Source organism: Saccostrea cucullata, unplaced genomic scaffold, assembly GCF_032062105.1.
Source record: "Saccostrea cucullata isolate Sc308-1 unplaced genomic scaffold, CSIRO_AGI_Scuc_v1 ctg282, whole genome shotgun sequence".
NCBI lineage: Eukaryota > Metazoa > Mollusca > Bivalvia > Ostreida > Ostreidae > Saccostrea > Saccostrea cuccullata.
The window spans coordinates 78,625-92,387 of record NW_026933043.1 but is presented as its reverse complement, the minus strand read 5'-3'; the positions used below and the strand labels follow the sequence as shown (position 1 = coordinate 92,387).

At 36.1% G+C, this 13,763-nt stretch overlaps 1 protein-coding gene across 2 annotated transcripts in view; it reads left to right on the top strand.

Annotated features, from left to right (window-relative positions):
* Positions 1–13,763, top strand: part of LOC134237083 (uncharacterized) — a 102,450-nt gene that overhangs the window by 48,460 nt on the left and 40,227 nt on the right. For both annotated transcript variants that reach the window (XM_062719170.1, XM_062719169.1), the window contains exons 11-24: positions 700–792; positions 1,067–1,308; positions 2,093–5,064; positions 5,382–5,454; positions 6,075–6,144; positions 6,594–6,721; positions 7,143–7,295; positions 7,622–7,710; positions 7,877–7,908; positions 8,067–8,189; positions 9,076–9,152; positions 9,312–9,432; positions 9,942–10,112; positions 10,862–10,954. In XM_062719170.1, coding sequence (XP_062575154.1) covers positions 700–792; positions 1,067–1,308; positions 2,093–5,064; positions 5,382–5,454; positions 6,075–6,144; positions 6,594–6,721; positions 7,143–7,295; positions 7,622–7,710; positions 7,877–7,908; positions 8,067–8,189; positions 9,076–9,152; positions 9,312–9,432; positions 9,942–10,112; positions 10,862–10,954 — 4,437 coding nt within the window. The remainder of the gene's footprint in view (positions 1–699; positions 793–1,066; positions 1,309–2,092; positions 5,065–5,381; positions 5,455–6,074; positions 6,145–6,593; positions 6,722–7,142; positions 7,296–7,621; positions 7,711–7,876; positions 7,909–8,066; positions 8,190–9,075; positions 9,153–9,311; positions 9,433–9,941; positions 10,113–10,861; positions 10,955–13,763) is intronic.

The window sequence follows — 13,763 nt, the reverse complement described above, 5'->3', positions numbered from 1 at the left end:
TTTTAAACCTAAAATTAATATTTATTTTGTTGTATTTCATTAAAAAATGATTTATTACTTTTGTCTGGCAGATAAGGTGCATGTGCACTATCATTACGGAAGCACGTGACATAGCCATGAGTGAACTTCTAAAAATAACATCGGTAATGGCGGCCTCCTCGGAGACAATCAACATGCAGCTCAAATTACTTTTAACTTACTTTTTCATGTTATTTTGGTATCAAAAGATTATGAAAGTGACATTTTTAAGAAGCATACCTTCCAACAATAACTTTCCGAAGTTTAAAATATGGCAATTAACAATAGAAATTGCATATGTCTCTAAGTAATACTACGGTATGTACGTATGATAGCCGTGTTTCACCTGAAAGAAAAACTTGTCAAAATCCCATTGTGATGTAAAATACGCATCCCTTTCTCACAGAAATTTATTTTAGGAAAAAAGTGCGTATTGTACTCCCCGAATTACGGTACATGTAAAACATTTCATATATGACACAAACCTGATTAAAAAAGATGCAGCCCTCATCAATAAAGCTACATGTATGTAACTGAATTCAATCACATTAACTGACTTAATCATACCATGCTGATTACACTTGATTACTCTAAGTACTTTTGTGACCATTGACTAGTTGTATTTTTCAGTAGTAACTAATGTGTTTTATTTCTAGTTTATATTTCTCAATGTTCCAACAGGCCTTCTACCTTCTAACCAGGACACACTGCTGCGGGTCACAAAGGGGGCGGGGACAGGTGCCCCTCCTAAAGAGATGCCCCTACTGGAGGAGGGTAGGTGTTTATATCTGTCTTGTCTATTAATGTGATAAAGGATTAATTTGATATCATGTTAATTATCAATGTGCACTATAGAATAAATCTGGATGAAGTTGTTAATACAAAAAGTTACCTTATTTTCCTTTAGACACACCTAATTAAGTATTTTGAATTTCACCTGAAACAAAGAAATGTCTTCAACATTTTTTGTGGATTACATATCGGGTACAATATTTTTCACAATGCTTTACTCTATGGCACCTTTAAACTGAAGCATCATATTTCACAGAAGAGTGGGTGGATTCAGCTTCTGCCTCTGATAAAGAGCAATACTCGGACCTAGACAATCCCAGAATGCACTGTGAGGTCAGCATGATAAAGATGAAGTCAGAAACTGTCTGCTCTGAGGAGAGGAAACCGAAGATTGAGTTCCAGGAGGAGGAGACCAGTTTACTGGAATTCCCCTTCACGTTCAGTCCCCTGGTGTCAGTCCTGTCCCCCCTTCCTCCCTCCCCACAGTCTTATAGGAAGGTAAGACATCTCCCCATCTCAATCTTCTACAGAAAGTTTACTAAGACATTCAGTCCCAATGATCTCCACCTCCCCCAGTCTTCTACAAAAAGGCACTATCCTAAGTACAGTGCATTTTTCCTCCCCCCCCCCCCCCCCCAATACTTATGAAAAGAAAAGATATGCAGCTCCAATTATCTCCACCTCCCCAGTAGTTTTTAGAAGGTAACATAAATCCCCAATTACCTCCCCCATCCCCCTACAAAAAGTAGTTCCAAATATCTCTCCCTCCCCTGTACTTCTATCGAAGGGTAAGCATATGGTCCCAATTACCTACCCCTTTTTCACACTCCTCAGAAACATAAAACTTACAGTTGCAGTCATCCCGGCTCTCTAATCTCACAGGTTCTAATTCTCTACTTCAGAGAATTTGTAACAGAAAACTATGATATACCATTCCCTGATGCTTTCAATGACAAAGTATTCTAGTTATTTTTTAGCTGTTTTTATTTCATAATTATTTAAAAAATGTATCCTCCTGAAAGAGCGGTAACCCCCCCCCAAAAAAAATCCAATGAATTGAAGGTTTTAGTTTGATTTTATGACCAGTTCGATATAATTCAATTGAAAAAATTTGAGTCAACAATAATATTCTGTTAATTTTTTTTATCTAAAACTTCTAAAATGTAAGATAAGAACTACCGGAATTCAAATTTAATGTTCATAGGTATTTAAATTAATGCACAATTACATCTTAAGAAATATAAACCTGAATATAAGTGATGTTCATTTTTTTGCTTGTTAGGAAGTAGAAGATAATGATGAAAGTGATGATGATTTAGATGAAATGGCAGAACAACTAGAACAGGAAATTCTAAATGTTTCCCCTACCCCCAGAAGGTCACCAAGGAAACGGGTTCCACCCTCCCCCCTCTCGCGGGACCCTCACACCACTGTGTCCACCCAGGAAATACGAACCAAACAGGTGACCATCCACAGTCACCGGGGAGGTATTGTGATCGGTCAGGACAAGACAGCAAGAGACAACGACGGAGCTACCCAGGAGCTGAGGGGGATCAAAAGGATAAACTTCACTGCTGAGGAGAGTTCTAACTTTGAGGCTCTTCAGGGGGAGGTCAATTCTGAAGTCTCCCATGTGAACCCCAAACCAATACTCAGTGGTCATCACAACTCCGCATTTCAGAAATTTTCTAAAAGTTCTCATAAACAGGAGAAAACTGAGGCAAGGATTGAGGAGAGGGTAATACCAAAACACTCCGGTGATTCTGGATTTTCAAGAGATTCTAAACTTATCTGTGATAATAGTAAAAATGTGAAAGAGAGCTCCTCCAATGTATACCACAAGAGGATTGAGTGTTTGAAAGGTTTTAGACCGGTCAGCGAGACTCTAGACGACTCAGATAGCATGTGTTCAGAGGAGATAAAAGTCACCAAGGAAGATGTTAGTGACAGTGTGGGTGAAAAGGGTAATATAGACACAAAAGTAAATAAAATCATAAAGCATGAACATGATGAATTAACTGATAAATCTGCGGTAGATTTAGATATAGAATCTGCATTGTCAGTACGAACTTTGAGAAAATCCCTCAGTCTGCCTGATGGTGAACTTCCTTCCTCTAAAGTAGGAGTCAGTTCTCCTAGAACTCGAAAGAGACGGCACATGTCTTTATCCCAGAAAAATCCCAGTCAAAAATCTGAAAGTTGTGATTCCAAATTGAAAGCAGTTCATGAAAGCCCCAGAAGGTCTCTGAGAAATAAAAACAATGAGGAAAGTGAGCAAAAGTCTAGTGGTAGCAGTGACCTTCCTCATCAAACAAAAACAATTAGTGAAGAAAATTCAGAAAAGAAGTTAGTCCCCAACAAACCACCAGTCCGAGTGACTAGGAGTAAGACTCTACTGATACCCCCCAGTGAGGTAGATACCCTGTGTCAAAGGTCAAGGTCAAGAATGAAAATTCCAAGTGGGAAGAAAAAGAAAGAAGGGGATTCAGAGAAATTGGAGATGAAGGTTATTAAAGAGGAACATGTGGAAGATGGAGAAGTGGAAAGAGGGAAAGGTGATATGGAAGACAGAGTGGAAGAGGTGGAAAGCAGTGAAAGTGCCACCCGAGTTGTGTGTAGGCAGGAGAGTTTGGGGTTTGCTTTACGCTCACCCCGGGTCCTCAAATCCCCTCCTGTTGTGTTACCATCTGAGAAAGGTAAACAATCCTACAGGTTGTCTTTCACTACTGCTGTTGTACAGTCCAAAGAGACTGCAGATGTGAAAGGGAGTGGTGATGGATCTGTAGTGCATCCGGCACAGAGACACAGTGAGTTAAACACTAGTGACAGTGACCCAAGGACAGAGGATACTTCAAGTGTGGCATGTGACTTTTCTCATAAGACAAATGATTCAAACCAGAAAGTGAAAAGTAATGTAAATGTTGCTGTAAAAAAAGTATCGACAGGGAATGTTGAGGCTGATGATGTACTTAATCAGTGTTCTTCTAAGGAGGAGGGGATCAGAGAATTCAATTCAGAACTGAATCAGGATGACCCTGATTTGGAGAGTTCACTCCCTCGCCAGGGGAGCATGGGATTCATGGTGAGTGGTGGTGACTCGGGGACAGAATCAGGAAAATCCACACCCAAACAGAAAGGAGCAGAGACCAGTCTGGTTCACACACCGGAATCAGTGAACAGTGAAAAAAGTCCAAGAAGAAATTTGAAAAATGTGGACAGAAATTCTGATACTTCAACAGAAGAGCAAAATGTTCAACATAGTGTAAATGTTACTGAAACTTGTGAATTTGGTGATCAGTCTGAAGAGGATATAGCAGACAATTCTAAACAGACATCTCTTGATGCAAGATGTTATTCTAAATTGAATGTACCACAAACTTCTGAGAAACTTTCTTTGCATTTTGAAGACTCAGTTCAACAGGAGGAAGTGACTTGTGTGTCTAACTCTACTTCAAATTCCAGTGATGTTAGTGGTGCTAATAGACATCCAAAACAGACTATCAAACAAAGTGACTTGAAAACCAGTGAATCAGAAATTGCTCAATCCTCCACCTCTAGTGCTAGTTACTCTGACAGACCTCCCTCATTATCTGAGGGAGGCAGCCGTAGTCCCTCCCTAGTGTACATACCTAGTCTTTCAGTGCTGGTTCAGAAGTCTAGGTTTTCTGCTGTGGTGGCCTCTAGTACCGTAGTGTCACCTGAGATGGAGAACCTACCCTCCCAACCCCGCCCAGAGAACACCACCACCTCTCACCCCCCTGTCTCACCCCTGCCCCCATCACCTTTTCATTTTTTTCTTCCCAACCCCATCTCGCCCCTCCCCCCTTCACCCGTTCGTGAGATGGCCCCCATTTCCCCTCTGTGTACATCCCCCTTTGATCTAGACGATCAGTGCCTGTTTGAGTCGTCCTCCCAGTGTGAAGAGTCGATGGATCATTCACAGGAGAACCCACAAGTTTTGAAGTTAAAGTCATCTAAATCATCGTCAGTCAAATCATCTAAAATATCATCTGTCAAATCATCCAAAATATCATCAGTCACCAAGAAAAAAGTTCAGACGGTTTCAACACAGAGTTATGTTTCTGCAGCAACAAAGACCAGTCGGTCCACTCAGTCTAATGGGAAAACTGAACAGTCTGGTGGTGCTCCTCAATCATTTCATGCAGTGGCACCACCCGACGCAATAGCAGTCAGACCTCAGAAAAATAAAGAAACCACACAGGGAACTGTCAACCAGAACCAGGAGAAATCAGGGTATGTATACCTATCGTAGATTCAGTGTACTATGTGATGGATGAATGCTGAATAGAATTCCTTAATATGAAAATACATGTATTATCAGACTTCTTATGCTGCGTGTAATAAGACATGTCAGAAGCTTGATACTAAGCAATGATTGCACATGACAAAGTAATGTGAGATGACAGAAAGTCATTTTGACAAGATCACGTTCAATCCAGGCAGATTCTGTCACAGTGGTGTTTCTGATGCAGTTTTTCTCTTGATAAGTTTTTCAAGGTATAATGTGCGGTGCAATTTTTTGTATTGAAATGTATTTTTTCATCAAAAAGGTCAAAGTCAGCAGCTGTGAGGAAGCGAAGAAGTCAGGACCACAGTACTCTCATCCCAGAGGAGAAGAAACAGGTAGATTCATTTTACTGGGAGTGGATCTAGATCTATAGGGGGTGGATCAAGGGATTTAATATCGAGATTTATTCCTTCAATTAACAGAGAAATAAAAAAAGAACATCCAGTCTAAAGATCATAAGCTTAAAACAGTCAAGCTGAAAGTCAATATAATTTTGAAGGTTTGCAACAAGAAATTTAAATATTCTAAGCAAAGAAAGGCCAAACTGACATATATTTCTCATAGTGAATAAAAGTTGGTTTACAGTGATAAAAATTTTGTTTTTTTAAAATGTATTTCAAAGTTCTACTTGTTTAAAGTGTTGACACAATTGCGTTCTCTAATTAATGGGCTTAAGTATGACGAGAGAACATGTAATACTGATCTGATGTGTGTATTTTGTATATACATGTATTATGAGGCCAGTTTATATTTTGAATTTCTGGAGAAACAGAACAACACTCCTTAATAAGGGACACTTTTAAATTAAATATTGACTCGCCAACATGTACACCATTTTAAGTACACCAGCCACAGATTGGTTATTATGAGATAAATTAATGAATATATAATCAACCAATTTCTCATAGTTTTGTATGAGTTCAGTTTGAAATTCATGCTTTTATTTATTTTTCAGTGTTTTGAAAACCAAACCTCTACATCAAAAGAATCCAGTGTTGTCACAGATAAATCTAATCTTCATAAAGGTATAATACTATTCAAAACCATTATCTGTAATACATGTATGAAGCTAAAATCTAGAAATTTAAATTATAATTGCTGATTATAAGAACTTGAAGATTAACATTTTCTTGTCTAATTCTGACATTTGTTTTCACTTTTGGCAACTGAAATGACTCACAGAAATCACGTTTAACCGTAAATGTGATATCAAATGAAAATAATATGGGGCTGTACACTTTTCCCAGTGTTTAAGATGGAAACTAATTACATGTTTCAATTTCTGTTGACTCATTTACGTGGAATTATAAATGCTAACTTCTTGAAAATGTTAATAGCTGTGGTCATTGTTACATGTTCTGCTTTTAAGGGAGACAACTTGAAAAATATTCACTGAACCTGAATGTCAGCTGTTAGACTGCTATTCTTCTTTTTCTGATGCTAATATTATTATAAGCTCTCCTGTTTGTTGTAGTGATTGAGGCTGAGATGAAGTTATACCTGGATAAATCAGACATCAGTGAGCAGACAATGGTAGATAAACTGGTTCCCCTAGCTGACCACTCCACCATGTCAAGGCATCTACTGCAGTGGACAGTCCAGGTAAGGAAAATAAATTCTCATTAAAATCATGGCCGCAGCAGTCAAGATTGTAGCAGCTAGGCTTGATGTCTACGTCTGTTGAACACATTGTATGAATTGATAAATGCTTGTTTTGGCTGTGATAAACATTTATATATAGTATTTGGGATTGTAGCAGAGTGTTATACAAAGCTGCAAAATGTACATGTACCTGGTCTAAATGAATTTAAAGCAGCCAGGGATTGTAAACTTTTATGTAAAGCATTTTATCAGACAAAAGTCATATATAAATAGAAAAGATAATAGATATTGTAATAAAGAATATAGAACAATTTACATTATTGAATGTTAGGATATATCATACTGTTTCAATGTTGAAAGCATGTTTCTATATTAAGTTGTGAATTTCTTTCTGACTATTTCACTCTTTCCTTTCCGTCAGTACCTACGTTGCCAGCAGATGGAGCTGTTTGGTACGATCCACTGTTACTGTGCCTACAGCAGTGATTGTCAATCCAGGACTGATCCATTCCTCACTCCAGGGGAGACCAGGCTCTTACAGTTCTACAGCTTCCTGTTCAAAATTCCTGACTGGGTAAGTTCATCTGAATATATTTACAGTACTTAAAGTGTGGAATTAAGAAAATGCACTTTTAACATTTGTGTCCATTTTAAAATAACATCACTAAACTTGGTTGAGCAGCACTTATGTTACAATCAGTGAAAATATAGTACAGTTGTACTGTATTTATTGACAACAGTAGTCTGCAATTTCCTTATTTCCAATTACATGTACTTGAATTCTGAATTTAAAAAAAGTAATAATTCATATTAAATGATCTAAGCAGTATAAAATTTAATACAATTCATTATGCCAAGTCTCATTTTAATTAAACTATAACTCTTCCAAATTGTTGGTAGAGTGTACAGAGACATCAGCTCCTAGATTTGTTGTGGACGTCCATATTTTGTCATGATTCACTTAACCTGACCAGCAGACTGGCTCTTTGGTGGGTAGAACTCATGCAGTATTTTTCTGATATGATGAAAAACATGAATGCTCATAATTTTACTGTTTCTTTTGGACATTTTAATGATAGCCGATCATGCTTGTACAGTTTTAAGTTCACCAGATATCTAAAAAAAATCTGAAAAACTCTTCTTTTATAATTCCAGTCGGATGTTTGTTGGAATTCTTCATGAAGCAGGTGAGTTCTTGATTTGAAACATTATCTGTATTATGAGCAGAGTCTCTAAGTATATAATGTGTCCATAACAAAAAAATCTCTTCTAGCTTTCCTGAGCCCGAGTTTGAGGTCTCTTATAAATAAATGATGAAGAATCCTCTCTATTTCTGATTTACCAGGTGATATGGAGTATGTCAGGGTGTTCTTTTACCACGTCATGACCTGTAAATATCTCAACGCGGCCATGATTGCTGTGACCATTGCTGGGGTGTGGCCACAATGTCTCTATAGAAACCCAGCAGGTACGTAACATAGAAACTATATGAAAAGACAGCTGTAGCAAATGTTATTGGTTGTTTTGAACTAATTGACAGTTGAATCATTTTAAATAATTTGCTTTGAATAATGCCCTAAGGATTACTGTACAAAGGGAAATTCTCAGTTTTGTTTTGAACATTCTGAACAGGTCCAGTACAGTCACTAGATTTAGCTACGTAGGTAGAATTACATATGTAGCTTTATTTACCTACCTCAGGTAGCTTTATTTAGCTATTTCAATGAAACTTTTCACAATTTTTCTTTTTATTAAAAAGAGACAAAAAATCGCAATTAAAAGACTTAGTCTATCAATATTTATACTACTGAGTTTTTAAAAAAAATCCGAAGCAGAGATAGTTTATACATTGCTGCGTTCGGACAATTCGGAGCAAAACATGTAATTCCATTGTTTGGTTACTTAACTGTCCTCTCTATTGGGTGCAGTGAGGCATGACTGAGTATGATAAGTTCACATTGTGCTGAATAATTACGGACCTATTATCATGATAACCAGAACTGCACTTCTTTGTCATTTCATTCAAGGAGTAACTGTTCTAACTGTCATACATAGCCTCAAAACTTTCAGAACTCTTATTGAAATTGTGCAGAAAAAGACAATTCTTCAAGAGTGATTTTACATGAATTGTTTTCAGATGAGTTCAAAGTTGAAAATGATCTCTGCATCAAAATGAGATTTTCTGCAAATCCTGAGAAAAATGCTTTTTTATATAAATGAATTGATTTGGTAGCTAAATAAAGCTACCTCAGGTAGGTAAATAAAGCTAAGTAAGTAAATCAAGCTACGTAGCTAAATCTAGTGATTGTACCAGATCTGCTGAAGATTACAGACTTGTTTATAATTCATTGCAGGAACAAGTCCAGTGTTGGTTGTTATGGAGGCTGTTATAATGAAAGACCTCCAGGAGCTGAAAGACAAGGGCGCTAAGGTAAAGTGTTTTGTTTGTCCCCTAGCTACAGGTGAAATCAAAGGAAAAAGCTTTAAGTTTCTTCCTCACCCCTCTATGCTCTATCCCTTTGTTTTTTGTATGTCAGTTTTTTTATACCTGAGCAGATATTGAGCTGATTTTTCAAAATTGCATTTTTAGATTTCTGTTTGCCTGAAGAAGCTGGTAAATTGGGACCTGTGTGTTCACCAGAATAATGTCCTTCTACAACACATGGTTAAAGAGATTGAGCAAAAATGTGCTGATTTCCATAGCAACCAAGGTAAAAATTTAAATATCCAGTGAATAAGAACCAGAGAAATGTTCTTACTTCTGAGTGTATAATAAAAAATGGTTCATGTATTAAAATTAAAGATTTTACCAACTTTGCTGAATGTATGCTCTCACACACTAAATAACACATTGATAAAAATGATAATTTAGTCATGTTCTGTTTGTTACCTTTGCACTTGATGATACATGGTCATATAGCAGTTTTAGTTAATGTTTCTTAATAAATATATGTTAAATTTTACCCAGGTCAGTAAAAACTGCCTTGAGCTACGGTACTGATAGAAATGCAGATCAAAGGTCTGATTCATTAATATGCCCTTTTTAGCTCACCTGAGCCAAAGGCTAAAGTGAGCTTTTCTGATCAAAATTTGTCCTTTGTCATCGTAAACTTGAGACCATCTTTTTGATATGTCTTCTTTTAGGTCAGATATATGAGTTACTCTCAGTGATGCAGAAGGTCGGATTCTCTAACACAGTCTTTTTAATTTCTTCTTTTAGGTCAGATATATGAGTTACGACGGGCTGTGGAGTTACTGCTGGTGATGCAGAAGGTTGGATTCTTTAAGACAGTCTTCATTGGTGTAGCAGTCAGTTCTCTGAGCAGTAAACTGAGATCAAAACAGGCTCAGGCTGCGGAACATTACGTCAAGGTCATTGTTCAGATAGCAGGTAAGGTGATCAGAGGGAAGGGAAACAACTACATTTGATCTCTTTCAATGCATTTACTTTTAAGAATTTTTATCATTTCTTCAAAAAGTTGCTTTATGAACTAGTATGGGATCAACAATTGCATTCTCCTTTTTTCAATGCATTTACTTTAAAGAATTTTATAATTCCCTAACATTTGATATATGGATGCTTATGTACTGATTTAAATGGAAAATTTTACCATTTGGATTAATTTTGCATACTTTAAGAGTAAGAGCACATTTTTGTACATGTGTTTGGGGCTGATTTTGGCTTACCATAAATGACTTACGAGTTTATTAATTTTTTTTTAGAAGGAATGGACTAATCACAAAAAAAAAATAAAAATTTTTAAATGATAAAAGTTCTTTAAAACAAGTTAAGACCAGCAAGACTTGTGCTTAAATATTCAGAAACTCATCAGTTTCAAATAACTAAAGCAATATATACACCGTATAGCTGGTTATTTTAGCAAGATGCTAATCTTGGCTTATTTTGGCATTTTGGTGGTAGCCCGCAAAAATTTCAATCGCTAAAATAAGCTGAAAACCTGTGTCCGCTTAAATAAATAACATCAAAACTATTGGTATACCTTTGAGCAGACAAAATACAAATTTTTTTTCACCCGTTTAGAAAATCCGCCATACTAGGTATAATGTATAATTTTTATCATATTAACCCACATTATATACTCAATAGAATCTTGAGACATTTTATCTGTATCGTTTCAGGAAGTGTTCTGTTACAGTTGACCACAATGAACGAGAAAAGCTTGTCTCAGATAATCCGGAAGTACATCTGTAAAGTCCTCATGTCTGATTTAGGTAAGGGAACCATTGCGGGAATCATGGTGTGACCCATGTTTTTTATGCCCCCTTTCGAAGAAGGGAGGGCATATTGGTTTGCTGCTGTCTGTCGGTCCACTTAGTTTCCGTTCATTTTCTTCGTAACCATTGTACATACTGAAATGAAATTTGGTATACAGATATATCACATGAATATCTAGGTCAAGTTCTGTTTTGGGTACGGTCACACCATTTTTGACAGAGTTATGCCCCTTGGACTTAGAAAAATTTCAATTATTTGCAGTTTCCGTTCATTTTCTTGGCAACCATGGTACATACTGAAATGAAATTTGGTATACAGATATGTCACATGAATATCTAGGCCAAGTTTTGTTTTGGGTACGATTGCACCATTTTTGACAGAGTTATGCCCCTTGGACTTAGATAAACTTCAATTATTTGCAGTTTCCGTTCATCTTCACAACCATTGTACATACTGAAATTAAATTTGGTATACAAATATATCACATGAATATCTAGGCCAAGTTCTGTTTTGGGTATGATCGCCCCATTTTTGACAGAGTTATGTCCCTTGGACTTAGATAAACTTCAATTATTTGCAGTTTCCGTTCATTTTCTTCACAATCGTTGTACATACTGAAATGATATTTAGGGTACAGATTTTTCAAATGAAGTCAAGTTCTGTTTTTGGTAGGATTGCGCCATTTTTGATATAGTTATGCCCCTTGGACTTGGAAAAATTCCAATTTGGGGGGAGGGGGGCATAAGGGTTTTACAAACATCTCTTGTTATTACATGTATCAGTCTCTTGCAGTACGTTTGGAAATTACTTTTTAGGTCATCTCAGCCTAGTAAGATTCGAGTTTTTCTGATCAACATTTGCCTGTTGGCGAGGTGAATTCTAGATTTACACATTTTGAGCTCTCCAGGTTTAAGTTTAAATTCTCAAATGGAATGTAAAAACAGCATATAATCAATCAATCAATCAGTTTTAATTACTTATTTACAATTATATGATAGTTTCCTGTAATTTAATGATAATGTATTCCACACTTATAACTCAGTATGATTTTGATTTCCATGATATTAAACTTTATTTTGAAATTAATTTTACAATTGATCACTATACAATGCTAAATGTGAAAAGCACAGAAAAATAAAGTGTACAATTTGCAATAGAAATAAACATGTATCGTATACTTTTATTTTGATCGTTTTATCTTTGGATTCTTATTTGTGAAAATACTTTCATTCTTAAATATACATGTATTTATGTGGCCGATTCGTTCGGTGTTTTTTTTTTTTTATCACTTGAACATCTTTATATAAATATGTTTGTTTGGTGATTGAAATAAGAACTTAATCCGCCTACATGAATCAAAGTACAGTTTGGGGATTTTTGATCAAAATATGCTTTACAAAAACTGTCTGACATTCAAATATGTAATATGAGGGATATGGAGATAAGGAACAGTATTCAATATCAAAGTCCATAAACAATACAAACTAGGAGCAGAGCAAACACAGACCTCCAAAACATCAGAGGTGGGATCAGGTGCCATGGAGGAGTGAGCATCCCCTGCTGACCTGTCACACACGCTGTGTGCTCCTTGTCATGATCAGGAAATAACGGAAAAATTTGTTGTCAATTCAGTGTATAAATAATGGACTAACAATTAGTATGCAAAACGTCAGTCAGCATTTGACTCAATGATAAATTGTATTTGCTTACAAGGTCATTGTATCTACCAAAGAACTTGCGAAATGATGACTTTAAAAAAGATGCTAATATTCTTGTTTCATCAACTTGTTTGTCAATAATTTACCTTGTTTTTGAAATTGTTCATGCGCAGAGCATACTTTTGCATATCGAATCAACTGAGATATATACACTCAGTATGTGTGTGATGAAGGTATATTGCTGTATAAGTAAGGAAAGTTGATGATAGAAAAGTTAAAGTCATCACGTTTATCATATAGCTTGGTTGCTAGATTACCATTAATGTCTTTTTCAAATAAAATATCCAAGTATGACACAGATGTGTCAGACTCTGTGGTATCTTTTATCTCAAGCTCACCAGGATATGTCGTATCGACATAGGAATGGAAATTACAATGTACCATTGTTAATTGACAATACGTCGTCGATACATGTATATATCTAAATGTTGAGTTGAAGGCCACGTTTCTTCTTTTCATGCATATTAAGATTTTGCAAAAATTCTGCTTCATAGGAATATAAAAATAGGTCTGCTAATAATGGAGCGCAATTTGTACCCATGGGAATTCCAATAGATTGTTGTCAGGAATACCTGGTCTCCAAAAACCACATAGATATTGTCAATCAGAAACTCAAGCATCTTTTTGATGTCAACTTCAGAGTACTTGTGTGTGCAATCAGAATGTGTTTTAACAAAATAATTTTGCAAATGACCATTGACCAGGTTAGTAAATCTACAAGTTTCATTTTTATTGAAAAAGCAGTTGTCAATGATATCAAAAAGCCTGGACTTAAATTTATTGCATGGAATATTTGTGCTTAATGTTGAAAAGTCATAAGATTTTAAGCTGTTGATTTTGGTAAAATCTTGATTTGAAATTGTCCAAAAGTTCTTTAGAATTTTTGAGTATCCACATCTGATTCACACCACTTCTTGAATATTGTTGCACAATACTCTTGAAGTTTTTCCTTGACTACTGTCAATATCTAAGTGAGGAGTAACAAAAGATTTTTTACATTTTGTATTTAAACATTTTGACAAATCCTTCCCTGTATCCTACCCACAGTGTAGACTTGTATAGGGACTGTGAGGTTGGACAATTCTCT